Here is a 25,644-nt window from a genome sequence, read left to right on the forward strand (position 1 = left end):
TGACTTTCTTACTTAATTTTCGCCTACGCCTTTCTCTCTTTCTCAGTGGCGGTTGTGCCCTTGCAGCTCTCTCTCTATCTGAGGATGTGTTGTGCTGTTTCTCCATCTTCTCTTCAAATTTTTTCGTTTGTGCACCACCGCTTCTCATACGTGTACGGATCGTTGAAGAGTTGAGAATCTATGGATCGCTCTTTTTTTTTTTTCCTTGTCACCCATGATGCCCGTCGGTGTTTTTGCATGCATGTTTGTGTGCCTTGTGTGCTGTACGCGCACGTGCCGCGCATTTTTTCCGGGTTCTGTTTGCCATACCCTTGTAAATGCTGTTCAGCGCTCCTCCACTTTGCCTGCAGCATTCGTTTAATTTCTTTTTTTTCTTCGGCTTTCGCAAGGGAATAAAACCGCCTTCTTTCTGTTAAAGCTGCATTTCCTTTTCATAATCCCCGCTCCTATTCTTCACATTTGACTTGTCGCGTTTGCTTGTCTTCCCGACTGTGCTTCTGCGCGTGCGCCAGGCTGTGCTGCTGGTGCTGGGGATGAAAAACAGCAGCAAGGAGTAGGTTGAACGGAGCGTCAAGTTTTGAACGAAAAATGAGCTGGCATAAGATGAAGAAAGACAACACCGAAATAAATGAGGTTGGGTCTCTCTGCTCTCTCTCGAAAACGCAACGAGAAGTGTGTGGAATATGTACGCCCCGCTTTGCTCGGTGGGCTGCTTGTGGTGATTACTATCACTGAGTCTTAGGAGTGGTGAGGTAGGGCCTATTGAGAGGAGTGCGTGATGCGTGATGCGTGTGTGTGTGTGTTTGTGCGTCTCTGCATTCACCTTTTCTTTCTTTCCATTACCTCTTTTTTTTTTCTGCACACTCTCTGTTTTACTGGTCGTCTGATGTCTCTTTCTTCGCCTGTGTGTCACCTTCTTCCTTCCTCCGGCGTGTGTTCCTGTGCTTGCGCTAATATGCGCACTTTGTTCGTTTTGCTCCCCTACTTCCAAGCACGTGTGTGTGTGTGTGTGGTGGTTAGGCAGCCTCCACGCGCATATGCCGCGGTACACCCGATCGACGTCGTTTTGGAGTGAGGTGCATGCAAGGAGTGGCAGATCCGGGAAAGCAAACGCACAAGTACGATACCCTTTGCTTCCCAATCTTCTTCCTCAGAGTAGCTTGGTCAACACTCCTTCCTGTCGTTGGTGACATCTCGTTGGAGCTTTTGTGTCAGGCTCCCGGCTCTTGTGTACGTACCGAGCTCGCATTCGAAAGTGGTTTGTGCTAATTTCTCCATTTCCCTCTTTCTGTGTGCGCACACATCTGTGCGTCTTGCAACCGTGCCGCATTCGTCTTTGTGCTGTGATCCTGTCGCGCTTGCGCCTTGTTTTTTCTCTCTCTCTCTCGCTACTTAGGCCTCAGGTGCAGTGACGTTGCGTTGAGAGCAGCGCACAAACACGCCCGCGAAGAACGTGGCCTTCACCCTGGCGGGAGCTCCTCTTGATGTTGGTGATGCGAAGGTAGGTATGCGCGTTCAAGACTACTGGGGCCTCTGCGGCACGCTGCGTTGGATGGGGAAGCTCGATAAAGACAATGCGCTTAACAAGGAGACAGGTAAGCTCTTCGGTATCGAGTACGACGACGAGAGTGCGAATCCGGTGCGCAGCGACGGCACATGGAACGGCCGCAAGTACTTCGAGTGCGAACCTCGTAAGGGCCTTCTTGTGAAGGTAGGTGAGGTCTATCCCGAGATCATCACCGAGCAGGTGGCGATGCTGCGGGAGCGCTTTGGCGAGCGTGTCGCAACATGGCACGACTTTGAGCTGGCGAAATTCTGCATTGCACGCTGATTCGACATGGGAAAGGTCTGTGGGATGATAGAGAGGCATCTGCAGTGGCGGGAGAGCTTCCGGCCGTGCGCTGACGAGTACTTCCCCCAGACGATTTGCGAGGACTCTCCGTGTGACTACACAGGCACCACCGACTATGACGAAAATCTCATTTACTGCGAGCGTCCCGGTAATGGCGGCCGCTGCCAACCGCCCGATTTTGTGCGTAAGTACTCGCTGCCAGTAATTGCGCGGTGGCACTCGTGCGTTGCCGATATGGGCATTGTGCGCATGCGTGCCACGGGCTACCGCTCCAAGCGAGTGTGCTACATTGTGGATCCTCTGAACGTGAAGGCTGTGTCGCGTTCGATGATCAATTTTGCGCAAACGCTGGCGACGGTGGAGCAGGAGAACTACCCTGAGAATCTCAGGTGTGTCTTCATCGTGAACTGCCCCGCGTTTTTCTGCTTTGCGTGGAAGTTGCTGAAGGTTTTCATAGACGAGCGCACCAACAAGAAGACTAATTTCTGCCCCCCCCCCCCCGAACAAAGCGGTGGATGCGATGCTACCAGTGATGCGGAAGGAAGACATTCCGAACTTCTGCGGCGGGTCCAGTAACAAGTGGATGGAGACGGCCAACGGAATCATCGGCTCAACGAATCCGAATAAGGTATACAAGGATGAGGGCTACAGAATACCAAACGTAACATGCGGCGAGCTGAAGGGAATGCAGTCGCGAGCCGAGAATGAAATCTCTCTAGGGAGCCTCAACGAAGCTGTGACGCTGGCAGCCACGCGCTCGATCGGGGCCTGACACGATCTCCGAGAACTTCACGCCCACCGGTACCGAAGTGCTTGGAGAGCCAAAGACGACTTCTAACACGAAGAGCAGAAGCTACATGACGAGAGACAATAAGGGAGAGAGTTGTTTGTCGAAGTGAGTTGCGATTGTCTGCCTATGGAAACCGTCGCGGGAGGCTCTGCACGAGTACGCCTGAATAATGACACTGTGCGTGCCACTGTGCACGCTACGGGCCTTCATGCATTTCTCGAACAGCGGAGCGACTGGCGTTGCAAGGGTGTGGGAAGGATGTACTGCAGCAGGGGGAAGTGTGTGGGACAGCAATGCGTGTGTGCGCTGACAGCGTCTTGGGGCTGAGGTGCGCCTGCATGGTTGCTGTGTATCTCTTTCCCATGCGCTTGTGCTCTCCCAGTTCTATCTCAAGCGATAGCGGCAGCTCTGCCAGCGGGGCCGGTGACACAGGTTCAGGCTTTCGCGCGTGTCCTTATGTGTGTCTTGGGCTCTTTATTGTGCCCTTTCTCGCCTTTGTTTTCTTTTCCGTGAGTTTCGCCGCCAACGGCTTCCACGCCACAAATGGACAACTCACTGAAGTGATCACCTCTCCGTCCATGACGGACTCTCTTTCTCCGTGTCTTTTCCATTTTTAGCCGGTGCCCACCCCTCTCCATTTCTACTCCTCTTCTGTCTTCTTTGTGCGCCGCTCTTCTATCCCTTCCTCGTTTTCTTTCTTCGTGCGCTGAACCCCCCCCCCCCCCAGTGAGCTCGCTGCTGTAATCGCGTTTTGTTCTTTTCGCGCTCTCCCGTTCTCGGTTTACCTCTTCTCCTTTTTTTCTTTTTGCGAATCGTCTCTCATTCTTTTCTCTCTTTTTTCCTTCCCCCCTTCTCCCCTGCGCCGATGTTTTGAGGAACCGCTCAACTTGTGTGTCGGCTCACCTCTCCATCTATTCCCTCTTTCTTTTCGTCTCGCTTACGCACAATCTCTTTTTTGTGGGTTAATGAGGCCAATATGCTTGTGGCCTTCGTCTTTCCCTGTATATAAGCGCTTGAGGTGGTGAATGCACCGTACTCCCCTCTCGTCCATCACTCTCCTTTCTTCCTTATTTCTCTCCCTACGACGCATTTCCAACTGTGTACCGACTCACTGTTGTTGCTGTGATGGTGTTGCTGTACGCTGTATATATATATATATGTGTGTGTGTGTGTATGTTGTTGTGCTGCATTTTTTTTTCTCTTATCCTAGTTCATGGCTAGAATCGCTGGTGTGCAGGTGGTGTGATTGTCGACTATATCTCTGGTCGGTTATGCACATACTACCGGCGGCTCAGCGGTTGTAGAGTGGTATGTGGGCATTTTTTTCCCTTTCGGCACCTCATTGCGGTGTGAATGTGCACGTCGATGTCTTTCTTCCTTCTTCCGTTCCTTTTTTTTTTTGCGCGTGCGTGTTGCTTATGAGTCCAGTATCCGCGCTTCTTGCCTTCTCTGATGGCCCTGTTGCTTATCGCGCAGCTTCCCCGACCCTTTTCTTCCTTCTCTCTTCGTGTATTCTCGCACCGCTTCTCCACGTCACTGTGCACAAGCCATCCCTCTTGTTTGCTTCACGCCAGGTTCGTTTTCCTCTTCGCCACACTCATGGTAGATTGTGTCTGTGTGCCAATGTGGACGTTCCCACGTTTTCGTAAAATATGTATTGCATGGTAACCTGACTGAACTAGTGGGACATCAGGGTTGTCTTCAACAGTGTGTGTGCGACAGCGATGCCGTTTGGCGTTCAACAGTCTAGCGACTGATGAAACGCGCTATTAGTGTGTGTGTGTGTGTGTGTGTGTGTGTGCAGGTGTCATATAGCGTCAGGAGACGGAGGGGGTGAGATGGGGATCGGACAGAACGAATCTTGGCGAGGACGTGTGCCGAAGGTACGCTCCCACTGCATCTCAATTCATTGTCTTGATTCCCCCCTTTTTGTGCAGTTTTACGTTTTACTACTCCCCACGTTCTTCTCGTTCATTCATCCTCTCTGTGTTTTCTTTAGGCTTCCATCCTCATTCCCGCGTGCGGTCTTTATTTCGCATCGAGATGTGGTGCTGTTTTTTATTGTTTTCTTCTTATTATTCGTTTTCCTTTCAGCAGATGACAACAACACATCGAGAGACATGAACGATAAACTAAAGCAACACAGGCGACAGGAAGGCAGCGAGACTTGCGCACCGAAGATGATGCCGCACCATATCGTATTTCGGTATAAGCAGAGCCGCCGGTGAGTGAGTAAGAGGGACACGAGCACCCACATACTCGTAGCTCTTTCTCTCTCTCTCTCTCTCTCTCGCAGGCGTTTTTTTTTTTAAGCTGGCATGATTATCAGAGGGAGGGAGAAGACTAGTTGGCTCGGCGGATGCTTAGTGTGGGAGCGCACTCTGCTGTTGTCGATGGTTGAGCACTCTCTTACCTTTAATGCACTGTGAGCCACCCTCTTCTCCTTTTAACTGCCTCACTCTTCCTCTCTCTCCTGTGCACGTCTCTCTCATGCTCCGTCATCTCTTTCACTTGTGTCGCTTCTTCTCTCCCCTAACCCCGTTCTTTACTTCCTCTTCGCTCTTTAGGGCTCCCCATCACGTTGCAAGCACAGACACTACCCACGTACATCTTTGTTGTTATTCCCCTCCTTCCTCCTTTTTTCTCGTCGGACACACGTGACGGTGTTCCATGGGCTTCCACTGTTGGTGGTCGCTTCCGCCCTCTTTCCTATTTCTCCACGTCTGTGTGCATGTGAGCATCTTTCCATTTCTTCCAAGGCCACTAACGTAAACAGCGCCACCCCTCTCTTAACGCCAGCCCTTTGCCCTGTCGAACCATCTCTGCCTCTCCCCCTCGGTTTGCTCCTTTTATTCTTTCGTGGCGAACGCACGGGGGTAAAGAGCAGTGCAAAGATGTCCGCTACACACGCACTGCGCGACAAGTGGTTTGTTAGTTTTCTGCCGCTGCTGACGGCGGATATGGTCAACACAGACTACAAGGGCAACTGGCAATTAGCAGCACAGGAGCGCACGCAGAAGCTCGACTGGATTACGTCGGTAGAGGAGCTGTGGTCTACAATGAACTCGCTCCCCAAGGTGCATCAGCTAGGCATGGGGAGCACACTCATATTTACACGCAACAACAAAGAGCCGCCGAGCTACGAAGCGTATCCGAATGGCTCGCGTATCATGATTAATCTCCTGAGGCCACCGACGACGGATACCGGTCTCGAGTTGGTGCTGGCTGTTGTGATGGGAGAGACGGTAGCGGAGAAGGCCAGCGATGGGAAACCTGTGTGCGATGTGCTGCGCATTGCGGCCCGTCCTAGCCGCGAACACTCGGAGCAGATTCGTGTGGAGGTGTGGCTTAGTGACTCTACCCGCTCTCACGCCGTCGCGGAGTTTTTCGCAGAGGCGATGAAGGAAAAGGGCTTAGCTGCCAATTCGTATAATATCGCGGAGGCCAGCTTTGACGCTGCAGCCTCCAGTAAGGATAAGAAGGTGCTGACTGCCTCCACTGTGCTGAGCCCTGCATTGCCCCCCATGGTGAAGGATTAGGCGCCCAGATGATGCGCAGGGTGTTGCAGTCCTCGTCTCTTTTCCTCTGATCCTGTTCTCCACTACCGGATCACGCAGCACATCCTTTTCGCTCGACGTGTCTGCGCATGTGACGTCGAAAGAGGGGGGAAGGCGCCCCGCCGCAGAACAGATGAGAATCACCTTATTGGAAGAAGGAGGAGAGAAGAGTAGATGATGTGAGGCGGGCCTTGTGTGCACAGGCGTCTCGAGGATGCGAAGCGGCGACGACGAGCTGGGAAACAGAAAGGGCGACAACTTATTAACTTCCCCCCACACGCACCCATACATGCCCACACCAAGAATAAAGACGCGCGCGCACACATACATGCGCAACGACAAGGAGAGGAAATTTACCCTTCCGCTTACTTTGGATTTCGTAAGTCGATATAAAAACGAAGAACAGAGCGAAAAAAAGGCGCGGAAACAGAAGTGTTGACAAGGGAGAAGCGGGAGAGAGGTGCGGTACGGCCACGCAACACCCATAACAGAGAAAGTACTAAAGTACAGTGTGCGTGTCAGCTTCACAGCGATGGCGTTTGTGGGTGTACACGGCACCCCTCCCCACCGAATAAAAAAAAACTAAACAGAAGGCATCTGATGAAAGAACGGACGGAATTGACGTCAAGCGTGGGATTCACTGGGGGGGGAGGAGAGAGCCAGTGAGACGCTTGCACCAAGCTCGCAGCACAGGCAAGCAGACTTCCCTAGTGGCGCATATATGCATTTTTGTCCTGTGGATGCGATCGTTTTCTCTCTCCAGTCGTTCTCACTTCCCCCTTTCTTTGCGCGACTGGCATCTCTGTCTTCTCTTTTCCTGCCTTGATGACTCGCTCCCCGTTTGCGTACTCCTACTGAGCTGCATTGCTGTGCAATACAATGCTGTGCTTGCTCTGTGTGCCTGCGTGTGTGTGTGTGTGTCAGGCGAAAGCAGGCGTGTGCACTTGTTTGTGTGACTGTGTGAAGACCTTTATGAGATGAAGCGCCACACTCTTTTACGTCTTGTCTGTATCCTTACGTGGCATGCCTGGCGGTGATCTCGCGCTTTCTTTTTAATTCCCCCCTTTGTCGATCTTTGTGCTCCGGCGTGTACTCTTTCTCTTCGCCTTTTTTCCTTTGTTTTACTCCCTGTGCGCTTTGCTCTCTCCTGGTTCACCGTTCTCCCTTTTTCCTCCCCTCATTGCCGATGACTCTCTGTCTCTCGCTTTCTCCCCCAGAGCCCCTCCGCGTTTCTCTCTCTGTTTCATCTTCTAACGTCGGGCTCTTCTTTTTCCTCTTCTGTTTCCCTCTTTTCCCCTTCGCGTCTTCGCTGTACCCCCTTTGTTGCCTTTTGCTCCTGTGTGTGTATGTGTGCGTGTGTGTGTGTGTGTGGTAATTGTTTGGGCTGTCCTCTTCTCTAACACGTTAACATCGACACCACTCTTCACTGCGCATACCCACGCAACCAGCGATACACACATTTTTCTCTCAAAAAATGAAAAGCCAATTAATTGCCTCACGTAGTGCTCCTTTCATTTCTCAGCTAATCAACCAACCAAGCCACCTTCACCTCCCCAACAAATGATAGTGTAAATGCATGCAGAACAGTAACCTATGGCACTCCCGCGGCAAGCAACAATCATGGGGAGGGAGTCGGAGACGTGCGATGAGGCAACCTCCCCCCTTCAAGCGTTCACCCCGTGTTCTTTCTACGCCCCCCAGGTGCATGACCGTCTTGCAGGCTGTAGTCTGTGTACTCTTACACCAGCGAGTCAGCCTGCCACACAATGGTGGGTTGGGAATCTCGTATAAGTTTGTCACTTGCTGGTGCACAAATGCTGAGAGAGAAAGAGGACAGATGACAGCATCTGTGCCATTTTGTTGTTGGTGTGCTCACAACATTCCCTCACCTACTCTGTTGTGCTCGCGACTGGGCAACAGCGCGTGAGTTTCTCCAGTCACCAACGACCTCACGTTTGGGCTTTGCGCCGCCGCTGTTCTCGTATTCCATGCGCGGTCTTCGGCCGCTGCGTTTGTACATCCCCCATTTCTTCACAAATCCTCTCCAATTTCTACGTGCGCTTCCTTCCCCTTTCCCTTTCCGTGCCTTGTCGCTGTATGCACCTGCTGCTCAACACAATGCGGGTTACGCCAACCACTTTGACGCTTTCACTTTCTCCCTACAGAGGAAAAAAAAGGAAGAGATGCAGATCTTCATCAAGAACGCCGCCGGGCGCACGGTGGCTGTTCGCGTGTCCGCCGAGGACACCGTCGCGTCCCTCAAGGTCCAGGCCAATGTGACGGTGGGAAACCTCTTCTTCGCGGGCATGTGCCTTGCTGAGGAGGAGACGCTCGCCGCTTACGGCCTGTCCCAGGAGTCCACTGTAGATGTTGTCGTCCCGGTGGAGGGTGGTAAGGGCAAGAAGAAGAAGAAGCGCATCTTCACGAAGCCAAAGAAGCCGACGCACCGGCACAAACTGGAGAAGATGCGGGCGCTCAAGTACTTCAAGGTGACGGAGAACGACGACGGCTCCTACAAGGTGGAGCGCATGCGTCAGGACTGCCCGCACCCCCAGTGCGGCGCGGGTGTGTACATGGCTCAGCACAAGGACCGTCAGTACTGCGGCAAGTGCCACCTGACCTACAGAGCGGAGAGCAAGTAAGACTGATGTGCAGTGCATGAACCTGCGCCCCTCACGCGCGCCTGCGTGTGTGTGTGTGTGTTCGGCAGGCAAAACATTTCTCCTTTTCTTCTGTGCTTTCTCATTTTTTTTTTGCCTTTCGTTGCGGCGTAGGTCATTCTTATCGCAACCACAGTCCACCAAGGAGGCGCACTCATGGCGCTAAAGACCAGCTAAAGAGAGAAAAGAGGGGGCTGAAGCGAAAGTGAAGGGGAATTTATGGCACTGGAGAAAAGTCATTCACGCATGCGAATGTCCCCTGAGCCCTCCTCCTCTATACTTTACTTCTTCCTTCTCTCACCTCTGTTCGGCGTTGCCTCGCTTCTCTGTTCGCTGTGGAGCTGCGGCGAACAGCGATGGTAAGAGGGCTGCCGGACCCGCGCCACAGGCAAAAGATGCCGCGAATGCCGGCTCGTGTGTCCAGTGTGTGAGAGATGAAGGACAGGTCAACTGAAGAAGGTGCGTTTGAGCGCTCTCCTCCACTTGGACTTCACTCTTTTAGTCTCTCATGCGTCTCTCATCACCCTCAATCCGGTGTGTGTCTGCGCTGCTCAACGCTTCCGACGTGGCATGGAAAACGCAGCGGAAAAATGGCAGCGCATGTGAAGCAACGTTTCCTACATCTCTTTCATTTCCTCTTTCCCTGTTCTCTTCTCTTTTCCCTCGCGCGTGCGCCTGTAAGTCCTCTGTACAGCTAGGAGTGACAAAGCATCGGCAGCCAAGAGCTGCACGATCCACCAGCACCTCTTCACTCACAGGTGAAACTCTGATATACACCTTCCGCGCATTAGGCCTGCAAGGAAGCGCCAATAGCTCTATTTTCGCGCCAATTTCCCGAGTCGACGCTTCACCATCAACTTGCCTTGTTTTTGTGCTTTCCTGAGGTCAGCGGCCGCAAATAAACACCCACACCCTTACACACATCAATCTCATTCAGCCGAAGCTTTCTCGTGCACTTCCACCTCTCGCTGTAACTATATCAGTTCTATTTTCCCCCTCAAAATGGGCCTCTCCGACATTGACGAGGACGAGCCCGTGACGCACCCGCCTCGGCCACCGACCTTGAACGCACAGTCTTCACTACAACGACCCGGCATGATAATTGGCTCAACCGCCGACGCCCACATGATGACGTCCAATTATAACAGCACCAGTAGTGACACCTTTGCGGTGGACGACTTGTTTGGCAGCATCAGCGCCAACACCTCTGCCAGCCCCTCAGGAACCAGTGCGTCACCCTTGCATTTCTCTTCCTTCGCCCCGGCGACCCCAAAGGTTACCTCTTCAGCTACTACCGACACCGTTTCGAGTGTGCTGAATGACCTCTTCGCAGCTCCGACTATTGCATCGACTGGCCAGAGCGAAAACTACGGCAAGCCGGGTGCGATGCAGGCTATGATTTACGTGGACAGAAGCAGTGACAGTGCGGAGGACGGTGTGACAAACTTGTTTGACCTATCGAAGCCGGTGAAGAAGGACAAGTACAACAATGCAGAGAGTCTCCTGGAGGCCTTCGAACGGCAAGGCAAGAAAAGCGTTAGTGGCGGCAGGTACGCCGACGAGGGTGAGACACTCGCCAACCTGACGCGAAACAAAGACGACAACAAAGTTCGAGCCCGATTGCTGGCGCTCATGAACTACTACGACGTGCTTGGCGTTGCCCCTACGGCATCGGAGGAGGAGATCAAGCACAGCTACAAGAAGAAAGCCCTGGAGCTCCACCCTGACCGCGTCGGTCGAAATCAAACTCCGGAGGAGGCAGAACTGTTCAAGGTAATCACCAAAGCCAACGAGGTGCTTTCAGACGCGGAGCAGCGCCGTCTGTACGACACGAGTCTTGTCGATGTTGCTGGACAGTCAGCGACGACCGCATCAGCAGCAGACTGGTGGAATCACATGCAGAGCTGAACTGCTACATTGGACTGTGCTCTGTGTCACGAGAGTTATTTGAATTCGGCTATACCACCGCTGTCTTAGTGATGCTCTAGGATTGCCATCACCTGAGCGGTGCCCTTCCCCTATTCGCTTTTAGCTTGCTTTACATGTTTTATCTCAAAGCACGTCTGTGCGTGCGTGTGACAACTAGTTGCTTGGTCTTCTCTTCTTGAAGTTGAGAGAATGAGTCCGAATTCAAATTTTTGCGCTTTCTTCAATGTGTGGCATATGTCCACGATACGTCCAATTCGATATTGTGCCCCGGCATGGCACGCGAGCCTCGCGGACCGCTCGACGCTCGAGGCGGACCGTGTATCACGCAATGCGGGTGCGTGCGCCCTTGGCATTGCGTGGGCTCGCCTGTCGGGTGCCGATGGCTGCCCCCCTCCCTCCCTCTGTGCCCCCTCCGAAGGACATGCCGCCGGCTCTTCGTGCGCCGGCGCGGTGCACCGGCGGGGATGGCCGAGGAGGGCAGCGGGGCCCCGCGCCGATCAGCCCCGCCCCGTGCGTGTGCCACCTGTGCGGCGTCTCCTCCGCGCGACCGGGTGGGCCGATGAGGCACCGATGCCGGCTGCATGACGAGGCGGCCCCGGCTTACAGCCCCGAGTCTGCCAGGCCCCCATGTGTGGAGAGCCTCCAGGTCGCGTAATGGCATGCCGGCCGGGTGCCGGGTGTGGGGGAGCCCTGACCTGAGGCTGGGCCGATCCGACGGCAGAGAGACGCTTTGTCCTGGGCGAGGAGGGCTCAGCGGCATTGTTGCCGGGGTGGAGGAGTGGCGGCTGCAGGCGCCTGTTCGCTCCCTCGCTCGTGGTGAGATGTACACGTGAGAAAAGTAAGGAGTTTTTGCGCATGGATCGCTTTTGCACTGAGGCAAGGACTCCCCATGCTTTTCTCGCTGTGAGCTGCCCGTGATGTAGACATTGCAGCGACATCTGCTCGCTCTCCCAGATCTCCTCCGTCGTATGTGCTGTAGTGGCGGCTCTTATCGCGGCGCGACTTTTTTTTATGTCAGTGTCTCTAACCGCTGAGCAACACTTTATTTTTCATCTATTTTCATCCTGTGGTTTTCCAGTTCTGCAGGTAGGTTCTCGCTTCGCGCGGTTGTGGTGTGAGCCATGCATTCTCTAACATTCATCTGTTCCTCTTTTGCTTCTATTCCTGTTTGCTTATGAAGTTATGACCATTCCTCTGTGGAGTCTCTCTGTGTGTCCCTCTCCATGAATGTCAGTATCACTGCGTTCTTGTGCCTGTGTGCTTTGATGTGCTTGTCCCTCTCCAGTTTCCGCTCTTCCTTTGTGAAGGTGTGTGTACCTCCATTGTGACCGATCGCCTTCCCCTCCTACCCGTGGTACCACTTCACCAAGGACACAGAAAAAAAACGAAAGAATGCAACACTGTTGCCCCCCAGTCACCTTCCCTATCAATAGTAGCGTTTGTGTTCTGCTCTCTCTCTCTCTGAGGCTCGTCTTGCCTTTCCCCAGGAATGCATCTTCCTCCCTTGTACTCTCCTTGATACGCAGTTCTTCCCTCCCTCTCCTCCGACCTAACGCACAGCACTCATTGCGAACCTCCAGTCTTGCAGATTCACTCATTCTTTTCGCTCCTCTTTTCACTATCGCCGCTTGTGATTTCATCTGCGTCGACTTTTAGTTTAATAGGACCACCGTTGTCGTTTGCTAAGGATGTTCCGCCGCTCCCTTATGGCCCTTAACTGGCGTGATCACGGCATCAGCTACGTCAAGTACCTTAATGTTGCGACCGAGGCACTCCACATGGCCACCAAGGATAAGGTGCGCGCCAGGTATTCGCGCTACTCTTCTCCCAACTACATTTCGGTGAAGAATGACGGCACTGGCGTAATGGAGGAGGTAAAGAAGGTGCCCACCTTCACTAAGGACTACTAAGCGTGACTCGCCAGTGACCCCCATCCGTGCAGTGACACGCACCTGCAGGCCACGAGTGGTTGAAGCAGCCACGCAGCCAGACGCAGACGCAGATGCGGTGTAGCAGAGAACGACGGCGGCCAATCGCCAAAGCGGTATTTGTTGCTCCAAGATCTCTAGGTGGGGGTCCCTTTTTTCTTTTTTTTTTTCATCACTCTCCCTGTGCGTGTGCATGAGTGTGCGTTGCGCTCATCTTCACTCAGGGGATGGCCATCTCAACGCGTTGCAGTGGGCGGTTGTAGTAAGTTGAAGCAACAGAAGAAGGGGCCGAACACCTGTAGTCCCAGTAGGAAACAAATCAAACAATAGTGTATGAGCAGCTGCCGCGACGAGGAGGCTCTTGGTCCACATACGCCGCCGAATACTGTAAAGGCGCGCGTATCCTTGGCTGCAGAATATCTCTACGAACAGAATTTCAGCCGTGGTTTTGTGCGTGTGCGCCTGGAGAGACTCAGCGCTATCTCTTGTTTGCGGCAACACAATAGTCGAGTGGATGTTCGCGTGCGCCCCAAGAGGGGAGAGGGGAAGGCATAAGGGAAGCTGCGCGCCTCACCAGATGTAACCACCATGCTCAGAATGCGCAAAGAGGGAGTGAGACAGGAATAGACTGGCGAGTCCGTCACCACTTTTTTTGTCATGCGCTTTCTCCTTAGAAGGGCAGCACCGGTCTCTCTTCGTGTCTTTTTTGCTCAAAGACCAGGCCATGGTTACTTGTTATTCTTGCCTCTCTCTCTCTCTCTCGTGATCTCTGCTCTTGTCCTTACATCGTATCTCCCTAACTCATTCGTATGCCCCCCAGTGCACACTGCAGCGTCGTCTCTGCATCCACGGGCATCTCCTCCCTTCTGCCCCAGCACCTTTACTGGCATAGATCACAACCCGCCAAGGAGGTGAACTGCGTTCAGCGACAGTGCAGACTACCTGAGGGGTTGTTTATGAGAAAAAACGCCGCTCTAGCGCAGTCCACTCCGTGTCACCTCTTCAGACCTTTCAGCGAGGCACAAACCCACATTCATTCTGTTATTCGTCGTCGTCACTTCTCCTCTGCTTTCTCGTGTTGTTCGCTGGTTTCCTCGTCCGTCTCCTACCCTTTGCCGTAGCTGCTGGCGTGTGGGAGGGGGCTGCGCTAGTGCGCTTATGTGAGGGCGTATCTGCAGGTGTTCGCGGGGGGCCTATCTTGTTCACGAAACCAGGGCTGGATATCACCGGGCATCTTTCTTCCCTTGCAGACTGTGCACCGCACCCCCACACCCACGCGGAAACCGACAACACCGGGAGTGTGATGCGCTTGAGATCTTTCGTTGCTCTGTGCTGTTTCTCCTGGTTTCTCTCGTCATCGCTGTTTTTATTTTCCCTTTTACACACGTGCCCTCAGCCTTTTCCTCCCTTCCCCTCCATTCACTTTCCCCCACGTCTGCATTGACGCGCTTGCATTTGAAGCAGCATCGTTGTCGCTTTCCTTTCTTTTTCTTTGTGCGCCTTTTTGTTTCCTGTCGCTCCTTCTCCCCCTCCCGTTCGTATGCAGATGTGTGCGTGAGCAAGTTACAGCGGTGCTGCTTCCATTTTCTCTTCCTTTTCGGATCTGTAGTTGCAGCGACATTCTCGTGGCTTGCACATGACAAGGGAGTTGAGGGGATGCCGTGGTACCTCAGCACCTTCCGCGCAGGCTTCTGCGCTATTTATGCATACTTTGGGTATACCCAGGTTCGCTGGTTGGTGGAGGCCGAGGATCGCTATCATCGCTCGAGCACATGGAAACCTGCTGTCGGAACGATTTTTGACCACAAGGTGGTCATGACCCGTGGCGGCTCGAGCTACGTGCAGTATAAGTTCAGCGTCGATGGAGTCGAATACATCGGTGACCGCTTCCGTAGCGGCGGGATCCACAAGGAGGAGATGGTGTCGAACCCGACCCTGCTCGGCGCCGGCACGCAGCTGGTCGTCTACTACAACCCCGCCGACCCCTCTGAGAGCGCCATCAAGCTTCAGCCAGACCGCGCCGCGGAGTCGGTGTTCGTCATCGGCTCCCTCCTTTCGTTCCTCATCGCCTTTCGCGCGGTGCGCTGCGAGACCATCTTGCCGAACATGTTCTACCGCTTCCTGGGAGTGAACCGGCGCGTTGGCGGGATTTCAGGACTTCGACAGGCTCGCCTGCACTCGAGGCAGCGCATGAAGTACGGCAAACACTCTGGTACCCTCTAGTGATGTTTCGGGGCGGACGGCGTCTGCACTGCTGCAGGTGAAAGTTGAGGATCACATTCTTAATCGAAAGGACAACGCTAAACGCGCGCGTCGAGGCTGACTCACCATTGCCCCACATTCGTGGGGCTGCGGTATATATGGCCATCCCTCTGCGCAGCAGCCATCTGCTGCGGTACGTGACTGCGCACGCTGGTCGCACGTTGCCCCGCGTTCAGTTCTGTGAATGTCGCTTTTTTTTTTCTATCTCGTTGACTGCGTAGTTTGTGAGCGTGGTGGTATCCTCACGAGTAGGGCGGATGGACTTGTCACATCCACCTGTTTACTGAAAGATTACGTAGAGGCTGCGCAAGTCCTGCGTAGCTGCATGTCTCCCACTTTTCCTTCTCTTTTCGGTCTTTTCCACCCCCTTCGTCTTTGTTTCCCTTTTCCCACACTCCATTTCCTCTTTCCTTTGTATGGGCACTTTGACCTTACAGCTGGCGATTCTGCGCGGCGATGTACAGCATCGTTGTACTCCACTAACACCGCCTTTACCCAATTTCGACCACCATAGCCCCCCCTACAAACGACTGGAGGGGTAAAAGTTTTACGCAAAGAAGGCGACAGTGAATGGGATCAGCAAACCGACTACCTTTCTTGCTCACGCTTTATTGCTGACTCCCGTGACACGACCCCAACCACCACGTCCCTCACCTGTACCGAAGTGCGGCAGTCAGTAGAGCCCAAGGGAACCCCTCCCCTTTGTATGGAGGCGGACGGGAATATCCGCAGGTCTCCGCACACACAGCTACGTGTTTCTTTCTATCTTCAGACTTGGTAGGTTTTGAGGCCTTCGAAGTGAATAAAGAACTACAGCGACAGACACACACGCACACCACCTCTGCCTGGTGAGTCAGAATAATGACGGATACGCCGTCTGCTCTCAGTGCGCGGGCGTCGGCGCGGCTCAGCGGTGCGAGACGCCCGCGCACGTCGCTGGTTGAGTTTTGCGTACAGGATATCATGGAGTCGCTTAGCGTGGGCGAAGATTACCTGATATTAGGCATTGATGAGGCAGGCCGAGGTCCCGTCATTGGCCCCATGGTGTACACCGGCGCCGTTATTTCGCTCGGTGAGCACGACGACCTTGTGCGGCTGTGTCACGTGGCGGACAGTAAGATACTCGATGAGCGACACCGGCTCGCCTCCCTGCAGCAGCTGCGCCAACTCAAGACGTTCCGCTCCTTCACTGTGTGCGTCTCTCCCGAAGAAATCTCGAACACTATGACAGGTCGCAGCGGCCGCAACTTGAATACACTGAGCCATGAGACGGCTGTCCACATTATCTCCGAGGCAACGCTGGTCTCCGCCGGCAAGCTCTGTGCAGCGTACGTAGACACTGTCGGTCCGCCCGATACGTATCAGACACGTCTGGCTGGCCGTTTTCCCCACCTACGCGTGACCGTTGCAAAGAAGGCCGACTCCAAGTTCCCAATTGTATCCGCGGCGTCTATCGTTGCCAAGACGACGCGAGACACTGCGATCCAGGAGCTTGGCGAGAACATAGGCAGCGGGTACCCCAGTGACCCCCGCGCGATAGCCTGGCTGCGGTCGCATGTACATCGCTTTTTCGTTTTTCGACACGTCTACGGCTTTGTCCGGCACTCGTGGGGACCTGTCGTGCAGCTCGCGAACGACTCGGCGGTTTGCGTGCCGGTTGTGTTTGAACAGGATCTGGATGAGGAGGCGGCGAGGCGGCTCGAGCGCGGCGGCGATGGACGGCAGCAGAAGCTCAGCTTTGCAAAGCCTCCACCGAAGCGGCACATGGTGTACACTCACTTGCTGAAACTGAAGTATCCAACCAGCTTGGTGGAGTAGGCAGCTGGATGGGACACTGAGCGGCAGGTAGAGTTGCCGCCGCCCTGTTCTACCTCCTTTCATTATGTGAGTTCTTCAGACGCACACACAAACAGATCTGTACAGGTCTACACCATCTTACATAGAGATCTCTGCGCCAGGCATGGCCGCACACGCACGCGCGCAAACACGCCATAGGCGTGCTTGAATATCATAGAAACTGCCGTCGTGCCTCGGTTGAGGCAGTTCTTCAATCCCCACTGACATGTATTGACGCGTAACCCATCGCGTGTCCTCCCCTTCGCAGTGGTTGGTGCGGGCGTGTGTGGGAGAGCAAGCAGCAAGCGCAGGCATGACTCTTCCCTGTTTATGTGACTAGTTTGCCCATCCTCCCCGACTTGCTTGCTTGTGCTTGGAGGGGAGAGGAAAGCTGAGGGGGAGAGGGTAGCTGCGTTGTTGGACGACTATCGCGCACGGACTTCAGTTTCAACCTTTTCTTCTACTGCCTTGCCGGCTGTGTATGACGTTTTTGCTGGTAGTGGAGATGCGTCTGTGTCGGCTGCGGGATTTATGAATGTGCACTCTAACACACCCACCCACCCACACGCACCCACGCAGACACATGTCAGTACCCTTTCACGAGGCATGGCGGCACTTGCACTTTCCTCCTGGATTTTTCAAGCCGCTCAGAGAGACAGTGCCACGATAATCGAGTACTGTTTACTCTTCGTTTATAGTTTCCATCTTGGTTTTCTTCGCTTGCTTGCGGTTTGCGTTTCGCTCTTCCTCACGCCATGAGAGAAAAAAGGCCTTACGAACCGATGCCGTTGCACTACTGTCTCCTCGTGGCCTCGACTTGAGCACTGTTAGTCTCCTCCTCCTCCTCCGTCTCTGCGCAGTGCAATACTTCATGCAGGACACAGGAGCAGTGTGACACAGCCCTCGCACACACACACATGTGGGCCCCCCTTTTTTTTTCGATGGATCCGTCTTCTGCTTCTCTCCCACTTTCTACCGCGTCCTTTTTTTTTTCGCCCTTCACATTGCTCGCGTGATACGCCCCCCCCCTCACTATTCTCTCGCCTCAATAACCTGACGGTCAATATCAGGCAGGTACCGCGCAAGCTAAACAGTGGTGCCAACAAATCACTCGAGCAAGGCGTGAGGGACACCACAACTCCACTTCTCTCTGTCTGTGCACCTAGAGTCGTGCGCGCCGGCTGGCGTCTGCGGGCGTGTGCGAATGTGCATCCGTGATTCCTGAGCTGTGTCCCTCAGGAGCACTCTTAGCTCTTGGCAAAGTCGCTTCAAAGCAATACATCTTCTCTTTCTCTCGCGGTGGTTTGATTCCCTTCCGCCCAGAAGGTGTTCTGCGGTGCTCTCCGTATCCCCCGCTTTTCCCACTCAGCGCAATGACAACGCCAGAAGTTGTGAGGGCTGCGAGGCGACTACCCATACGCACATCGGTGGAGCGACTCCTGTTGAACGCGTTTGTCGTTTTCCTCGTAACTTTTGTCGTCCGCGCGACGCTCTTCACGTTCCGATACTCAGTGGAGCCGTACATCGCTTCCCCGATTATTCAACACCCATCGCTAGTGGACGTTGTGGGGAGGGAGGCCTCCGGGGCATGGCATGGTACTACTCAATCTGCATACGTAAGTGGCGGTGGGTTGCAAGTGGAGCGACTCATGACGCCGCCGCCTGTGCACTTTAGCATGTCGATCGCGACGACGGAGGCATCGACGTGGCGAGAGGTAGTGTACTGGCGCGAACGCGGCTTTGCGAAGGGAACACCCTACTATCTGCAGGGACTAGCCCTGTGGTACGTACGCTTCATTCCAGCTGTGCTGGCCAAGCCGCCGGTCACGGGGCTGGTGTTGAGTGCGATCGACGGGCTGACGGCAGCGCTTATCTCACGTTGGTCCTCTGCGAGTTCCGCGCTGCTGTATGGATTTTTCGTGCTGAATCCTATCATGGTTCTCACCACCACTTCAGAGTCGATCACCTCCTTCGAGATGTTCCTGCTGACCGTCACAGTGGATCTCTGCGCTCGACGGGCCACGTCGGTAGTTGCGTACGCCGGTGCGCTCATTTGCGCCTTTACTCTGGGCAGTCACTTCATCGCTGTCCCTGTGGTTCTTCTCGCGCCGCTAGGCACACCGTCGTATTCTATTGCCTTCGCGGTGGCGGCAGCGCTGACCGCAGGTGTTGGGGCCTATGCAGTGCTTTATTTGTACTCTACGGAGGCGTCGCATCGCTTCGCGTCGCTCTATGCGCCACCCGACAACGGCGTCATGTGGTACGTGCGGCAACTCGCTCTTCCTTCCTTTGAGCGCTGTCTCGAGCTCCTCATGTTGCAGTTAGCGTCGATGCTGCTCATTCCTGCAGCCGTCGCGCTTCCAACCGGATATTTTCGTCAGCCCTCGTCATCATCCGCGCACCAGCATCTCTTCACGGACGGACGTATCTTTCTTCTATTGATGGCCGAGGGCCTGTCGGTGCTCTTTCGCACTCAGCTTACTCTCCCGTACTGCTTCCTCATCATCTTACATTTTTACTCCTCCCTAAACCCTGCCGCGACCAAGACGGTGACGCTCAAGGACCAGCGAGTGGTGACGTACTCACCATACACGCGGGCTCGCCTTCTTGTGCCCATCTTTATCCAGCTGACAAGCATTCCTCTGGAGGTGAGCTTTTACACTGGGTGGGTGCTGCGCGAGACGGCCAACGCGAACTGGAAGTTCTTCTCTGATGTCGCATTCATGGTCGGTGCCACAGGCTTCTTTGTGGTTTGGTACGCCGAGGTGGTCGAGGATGCAGTACTGTGTGAGGGTGACGACGACGCCAACTTGGTGGCTTGCTCCGTGTCGCAGTTGAAGGCTCATAAGGCTGACTGACGGAGTCGTGTATTGCTGCAGATGTCTGCGGCGGATACTCACGTGGCGAGCGCCCGCCGATGCCTTGCCAAGAGACAGGCCTTGATGGCACCCAAATCCCCAACGACGCCTTTTCCAGGCTCATTTTTTTTTTTTTCTGGCCATGTTCATTGAGAGCGACGCGTGAGGGGTGGGAGGTGCCAATTGTGCTGCACCCCCACCCCCTTCACAGGCGCCTCCCTCTACTTGGATAATGATGCGCACGCCGCCTCTCGTCCCTAATAACGCAAAGACAATTTGAAGAAGCGCAGCGTGCCTCCATGTGGAGCTGGACAAGAGCAGATAAACATTAGCATCGCTAAGTTGATCGATCTTTCTCATGCAGTATTTGATACGATGCACCCAAGCCGTTGTTTGAGGAGGAGGAGGAGTTCGTTAAATTGGTCTCACCGGCTTCACCATCACCCATAACTATGAGCACATTTTGCTGTAGCCCCTGTCTCTTGTGCTGCTGACTCTATCTTCTTACACATTGCCTCCCTTTCCATCTTTTCACCCACCCACCCACCCAAACACACGTCATACAACAAAACGCACACATACGCGCGCCCATTTCACATCTACATATACACGCACGCCTGTGCTGTGTGTCTCTCTCTTTGGATGCATGTTCTTCATCTTCCATCATCATCTCTTTCTACGTCATAATCTCCGCCTCCCTCCCTCTCGTTTGCACATGTGTCTACGCCTCTCAGGTAGTGAAAACGGCAGAAAACCACAGACCACTCAAACAAGTTTTCTCTCTTCTTTCATATTTGCTTGACTTCCCCACCAACCTTGTTCACGTTCTTCCCGCTCTTACACACGCTCTTTCTCTCCCCCATGGTGTATGTGTGACGCGTGCTTGATCGGACCCCTTTCGCATCTCTCTTTAGCTATAGTTTTACTCTGCCCTTGCTTCTTCACTGCTTTCCCCTTATTGCTCCCGCTTCACTTCTCGCTACGCGACTGCCTTGGCTCCGAAACCCAAAGGGCTTTTCCTTTTGGCGCTCCTTCACTGACTCTGTAGCTTTCCGTAACGGTCAGAGGTACTTCTTTACTGCGAGTGCACCGCTGAAAGGCGAGGGGGGATAAGCGGCTTACCGTGGCGATCTGAGAAGAGGCGAGTGAAAAAAAAAGTGGCAGAAAAACGACACGGACTGTAGACGTTCTCAACTCCAAGTTTGTCCTTCCCCCTTTTTTTCATCGCCTCTTCTTTTTTTTTTCTCTCTCTTTGTGTGAGTGTGTGCTCATCTTGAGTTGCTCTATTCAAGTGCCCCTCCTCTCACCTCGCACTCCTAACGTCACACCACGCGGCTCGTCTGTCCGGAATCTTACTTGGACAACTTCTTTTACAGGCAGACGCCAGCCCACTTCTCTCCGATTCGCTGAGGGTACGTATTCGCTTTTTCTCTCTCGATCCTCTTCTTAGATTTGAGCACGCACCGTCAACTGCCACGCTCCATTACGTGCAATTGTGGCTTGCCGAAAGCAGCAGGAGGTGGATCCCGTACTCGAGCAGACAGAGATACTCAGAAAAAGCAGAAAAACACGAGGAATCCTCGTGCAATTACTCTTTGACGCCTTCGTACACTGACAGGCTGAAACACACACACACACTCACGTAGTTCATTGCGTTTCACCTTCTCCACTACGATCCATACACACCCACACACACACACCCTTCCCCACGTCGTATTGGCCGGCTCAGTCGCTTTGTTCCCTCAACCGCCGTGCTCCTCTACGACTTTCGTTGCTTCTTTCCCTCGCTGACGCACTCTTTTTTTTTTTGCCCGCGTTTTGTTGTTTGAGCGTTTCTCTCTTCGGTATTTTTCATCAGCGGAAGAAAGAGGAGCTTTCTTGTTCGACTCGCTCGGCAGTTGCATGCGCGCCACTCTATCTCACCATCTTGCCCTGTCCTTTATTTATCTCGCGAGTTCCTCTGTGCTGTGAGTTCTCCTCAGTCCCACATCCCACGGCACCTTTCAGGTTTTCGCCCCGCCCCACCCCTCACCCCTTCTTTTTTCACAACTCGGTGGACGTGCTTTTGATGTTGTGCCCCCCATTTTTCATTTCCCTTTTTGATCTTCGCTTCTCCTCCCCTCTTCTGCTCATTTTTTTTTTCTCTCTACATCCTCTACTCCATCGCGTAGGATGCACAGGACACGTTCGTAGTTAGGGCGTCCCATACGGCATTATTAGCCTTTCTTCCTTTTGGTATCTCCCGCCTTTACGGTAAATACTCACATGCGCTTCAACTTTCGTGATTCCCACCTCTCCAAATAAAAGTAAAAAGTGACGTATCGGTGCACACACGCTCACAACCGCTTCTAATTCTCTTGAGAAAGATAAAAGAGCAGTGTTGTGCTTCTTCTTTATCCTTTCCTACCTTTTATCCGTTCAAACCCCTCCTGTACTGTTGGCGTGCGATTGCCGTGCTACTCACGAGGTAGACGTCTGGCATCGCAACCGACGTGCCTGTACTTCCCCTTCCGTTGTGGCGTGTCTGTCTTTCCCTTTTCTGCACGTAAGCGGAGTGTACTGAGCATTGCAGAGGGTGCGAGCCCGAAGCAAGCTTTGCTACTCGTCCACACTTGCATACAAGCACGCTTACTCCCGGGCGCTTTTTGGGGGGCTTGCGCAGGCAAAGGAGGGAGATACGAAAAATAACATAACAGGCTTCTCGGCAACGGTCGCTCTGGTTGCCAGTTCCCCTGCCCCTTTTTTTTCGTTGTTCCCTGAGTTTCTCTTCATCTTTTTCACCTTCTCTGTCGGCTAGAGGTTTTCTCTTGACTGCTGCTTTCTCTGTTCTATTTTTTTTTCTTTCGTTGGTGTGTGTGCGTGTGTATCAGCGACTACATGCCTTTCTTCTTGGACTTCTACACGTCATTGCTTCTCTCTCTTTTCCCTTTTCTGCCTTTTCTTTTCGTCAGTATCTCGGATAGGTTCTACACACCTACACCCCTCACTCCACTTTTTAGGTGCTGACAAACTAGTCATTTTGCCACAAGATCTGACTCTGCCCTCTCCCTCCTGTATTTTCTTCTTTTTGTTTCGTTTCCTCACTGTGCGCGTGTATCTGCTCCCTGTTGCCCTTCTACTCTTTTTTTTTTCTCCCGCGCATTGCTTTGGCAGGCACATTTTCTTCTTGTTTTTGTAAGAAGAAACCGCCTGTTGTACTTTTGGGCTCTCTCTTTACTCTTCGTTTCATCTGCTAGACGACTTCTGTCTTCCCCTGCTTTAGTTCCCCCGTTTTCCTTATCGTCTCCCTCTACTCGTGACACACTATACAGAAAAAAAAATAGTGAGTGAGGGAGCGGTAATTCGGGAACCGTGAGCACAACAAGCACACTGGTGTTCTTCTACCGACGCGTCTGCCCATTCCTGTCCTCTTTCCACCTTTTTTTTTTTCGCTTCGAGTAGACACGCAACGCCAAGTGCAGCACTGCTTGCGTGTCTGTGTGCGTGTACGTTTGCGGTTGACTCTAGCGAGCGGGTTGAGGTTGTAGATCTCGATCCAAGCACACGCGTGTGCAGAGAAGTACACAGCTATACATATAGAGAGACCACGCATCACGCCAGAGCTTTCACATTTCCGTCCGCACCCCTCCCACGCCCGAGTGCTGCATTTTTCTTTTTCTTTCTATTTTCATCACCGTATTGTTCGACGCCTCTAAGCAACAACCCTTACAAACGCAGAGCGGCAAAACACAACGCGAGATAAGGCAGCGTTTCTCAACGCTTCTTTTTTTTTCTCCCCTTTTGTGTTGTAACCACCTCAGAACCTCCCTCCCCTCCCCACCAAACGCACGCGCATTCCCCCCAAAGGACAGCAGTGCGAAGTTAAACGAAAAGGAAACAACACACACACACAGCAAACATTAACAGAGTCAAAAAATTGCTTTAGGCATTCAACGACTTATTTCCACTCAAGACTATCGACCCCCCCCCCCCACCCACACACACACACACGCACACGGATAAAGAAGGGGTGTGGGACGACGAGCTGCAAGAGCCACACACACCCTCTTCATCCGTGCGCATTTTAAAAATCTGTTCACTGTTGTGTGCTGTGTGGCGCCTTCTTTATTTTGGGACGCTGTCGCCAACACACAAAACACAAGGGCTCTTCGTGTTTCTACGCCGCCTTCTTAACAACCAGAGTTACTTTTGAGTCCTCTTTCATCAATCTCTTTTTGATCCCCCCCTCTTTCTCCCGCGTCGCATTGAAACTGTGCCAGCTGAGCATTTCTTCACTATTTGAACCTTGCGGTATGCCAAGACGTGGAAAAACCATCTTCCATGCACCGTTTCAGTTCTCTCGGTATTGGTTTATCGCCCTAGTGGCGGTGCTGCTTTTCCTCTCCCTCAATGGCGGCTCGCTCGCCGGCACACGCGTGCGCGACGGCAACTTCAGAGGCGATGCAGGAAACAATACCGCCTGGGGAGAGACTTCAAAGGCGGCATCCGCTAAAGGTGCTACTCCGGTATCGCTTCAAGAGGCGTGCCACACAGAGATGAAGCTATACTGCAGCGACCACCCCACTTCCCCCCTGCGCTGTCTCGTGGAGCAGTACAGCCGCACTACCAAGGGCAATAGTAATGAGCCACGTCGACTGACGTCCGTGCTCTACTCAGACGTGTGCGGCTTGTGGTTAGCGGCGCGTGAGACGTGTCTCAACTTTGTGCATCAGCGCGGCCGAGAGCTCTGCAGGGGTACCGTGCTTGATGCGCGTGAGTGCCTACGGCAAATCCCACCGCTAGTGCTTCCGCACGCGTGCGTGACGAGCGCTTACTACGAAAGTGTGCGACTGGTTGGGAAGCTGCGCCAGCACCAAAACGCTGATGCTCGACTGCGCCTGCTTCGCGAGACGTTGGCATAGAGGGCAAAGCAAGAGCAAGACAGTAGAAGCAGGTGAGGGAGTGAAAAGAAAACCATTATTTGTGTTGTTGATGCTCTACGCGCGGCCACCGTTGTCTCAGAAATGAGCTCGCGGCCCGTCCCCTCCTCGACGTGGGATTCTCGAGCACGTGAGGCCTGCCGGTCTGTTGTTTGTGTTTTTCCTCTTCGTCTCTTTTTTTTTTCTGTTTGGAGGAGGTGCAGGCGTTTTTCTTTGTGTGTGTCTTTCCTCTTTCCATTGCGTATTTTTCTTCCCCGGAGACGGACTGCCGCCACCCGTTTCTCTTCTGCTCTTTTCTTCCTTCTCTGTGAGGCGTTTCGGCAGTAAAGGGGGAGGGAACATCCTAAGCAGAAATCCAAGAGAGAGGGAGAGGGGAGGATTGGTGCCATCGCCCCCCTCTCCCTCCTTTGCCCTTTGCCACCTTCTCTTCAAATATCTGCGCTCTTTACCTCGATGTAAGGGACCCCGACAAGAATAAGAAACTCTCCGCTTAGATGGCATATTGTCACTTTCTTTTCCTCCTTTTCTTCCGAACCGCTCGCTTTATGCACGTATTACAAATATGTGTGGGCGTGTGTGTGTTTGCTTGCGCACTTCAGGAGAGGAGCGAGCAGAAAAGCTGAAGGGCGAAGAGGTTGGATAACACATGGGGAGCGGGAGCACAGCTCTCAACATTTTACTCTTTCCTCTTCACTTGAAGCAAACATGATGTGTGTGTGTATGTGAATGCGGGGGCAGCGCAGTGTCATCTTTATGTTTCTCTTTGAAATCTAAAGGTATTTTTTAAATTTCTGATGTGTAGTTGGTCACAATGCAATTAGGCGTGTGGGTCATCTCGTGTGAGTGCGCTTTTCTATTTTTCGTCTTGTTTCCCTCTTTTGCTACTCTTTCGCTCCTCCCCGGTGTCCGTCCACACCCGCTCTGTCTCGCTGTGTTCGCCTAGAAATCGCTTGCCGGCAGAAGAGAGGGTGTTGGTACACGTGTGTGTGTGTGTGTGTGTGGGGATGTGTGTATGCCAGTGTACGTGTTTGAGGGAGTGCGGATGGTGTTTCC

At 53.4% G+C, this 25,644-nt stretch overlaps 8 protein-coding genes and 1 pseudogene across 8 annotated transcripts, besides 1 other annotated feature; all 9 read left to right on the top strand.

The window, feature by feature from the left end:
* Positions 1 to 1,507: 1,507 nt before the first annotated feature.
* LPMP_350610 lies at positions 1,508 to 2,428 on the top strand (annotated as a pseudogene).
* Positions 2,429 to 5,536: 3,108 nt separating this feature from the next.
* Positions 5,537 to 6,181, top strand: LPMP_350620 (translation Initiation factor eIF-4e-like, putative; the record flags this gene model as incomplete). The annotated part of the gene is made up of 1 exon (XM_010704697.1): positions 5,537 to 6,181. One exon carries the CDS (start codon positions 5,537 to 5,539, stop codon positions 6,179 to 6,181), a length of 645 nt encoding a protein of 214 aa, XP_010702999.1.
* Positions 6,182 to 8,382: 2,201 nt separating this feature from the next.
* On the top strand, positions 8,383 to 8,841 carry LPMP_350630 (ubiquitin/ribosomal protein S27a, putative; the record flags this gene model as incomplete). Its single annotated transcript, XM_010704698.1, has 1 exon — positions 8,383 to 8,841. One exon carries the CDS (start codon positions 8,383 to 8,385, stop codon positions 8,839 to 8,841), a length of 459 nt encoding a protein of 152 aa, XP_010703000.1.
* A 1,143-nt stretch (positions 8,842 to 9,984) lies between these two features.
* LPMP_350640 (DNAJ protein-like protein) lies at positions 9,985 to 10,767 on the top strand (the record flags this gene model as incomplete). The annotated part of the gene is made up of 1 exon (XM_010704699.1): positions 9,985 to 10,767. One exon carries the CDS (start codon positions 9,985 to 9,987, stop codon positions 10,765 to 10,767), a length of 783 nt encoding a protein of 260 aa, XP_010703001.1.
* A 288-nt stretch (positions 10,768 to 11,055) lies between these two features.
* Positions 11,056 to 11,619: a repeat region.
* Positions 11,620 to 12,476: 857 nt separating this feature from the next.
* On the top strand, positions 12,477 to 12,698 carry LPMP_350650 (mitochondrial ATP synthase epsilon chain, putative; the record flags this gene model as incomplete). Its single annotated transcript, XM_010704700.1, has 1 exon — positions 12,477 to 12,698. The coding sequence occupies one exon, from the start codon at positions 12,477 to 12,479 to the stop codon at positions 12,696 to 12,698; it is 222 nt and encodes a 73-aa protein (XP_010703002.1).
* A 1,674-nt stretch (positions 12,699 to 14,372) lies between these two features.
* LPMP_350660 (hypothetical protein) lies at positions 14,373 to 14,939 on the top strand (the record flags this gene model as incomplete). The annotated part of the gene is made up of 1 exon (XM_010704701.1): positions 14,373 to 14,939. The coding sequence occupies one exon, from the start codon at positions 14,373 to 14,375 to the stop codon at positions 14,937 to 14,939; it is 567 nt and encodes a 188-aa protein (XP_010703003.1).
* A 900-nt stretch (positions 14,940 to 15,839) lies between these two features.
* Positions 15,840 to 16,796, top strand: LPMP_350670 (ribonuclease H, putative; the record flags this gene model as incomplete). The annotated part of the gene is made up of 1 exon (XM_010704702.1): positions 15,840 to 16,796. The coding sequence occupies one exon, from the start codon at positions 15,840 to 15,842 to the stop codon at positions 16,794 to 16,796; it is 957 nt and encodes a 318-aa protein (XP_010703004.1).
* A 1,391-nt stretch (positions 16,797 to 18,187) lies between these two features.
* TTA2 (GPI transamidase component Tta2, putative) lies at positions 18,188 to 19,672 on the top strand (the record flags this gene model as incomplete). Its single annotated transcript, XM_010704703.1, has 1 exon — positions 18,188 to 19,672. The coding sequence occupies one exon, from the start codon at positions 18,188 to 18,190 to the stop codon at positions 19,670 to 19,672; it is 1,485 nt and encodes a 494-aa protein (XP_010703005.1).
* Positions 19,673 to 23,964: 4,292 nt separating this feature from the next.
* On the top strand, positions 23,965 to 24,573 carry LPMP_350690 (hypothetical protein; the record flags this gene model as incomplete). Its single annotated transcript, XM_010704704.1, has 1 exon — positions 23,965 to 24,573. The coding sequence occupies one exon, from the start codon at positions 23,965 to 23,967 to the stop codon at positions 24,571 to 24,573; it is 609 nt and encodes a 202-aa protein (XP_010703006.1).
* Positions 24,574 to 25,644: the final 1,071 nt, after the last annotated feature.

Source organism: Leishmania panamensis (genome assembly GCF_000755165.1).
Source record: "Leishmania panamensis strain MHOM/PA/94/PSC-1 chromosome 35 sequence".
Lineage (NCBI taxonomy): Eukaryota > Euglenozoa > Kinetoplastea > Trypanosomatida > Trypanosomatidae > Leishmania > Leishmania panamensis.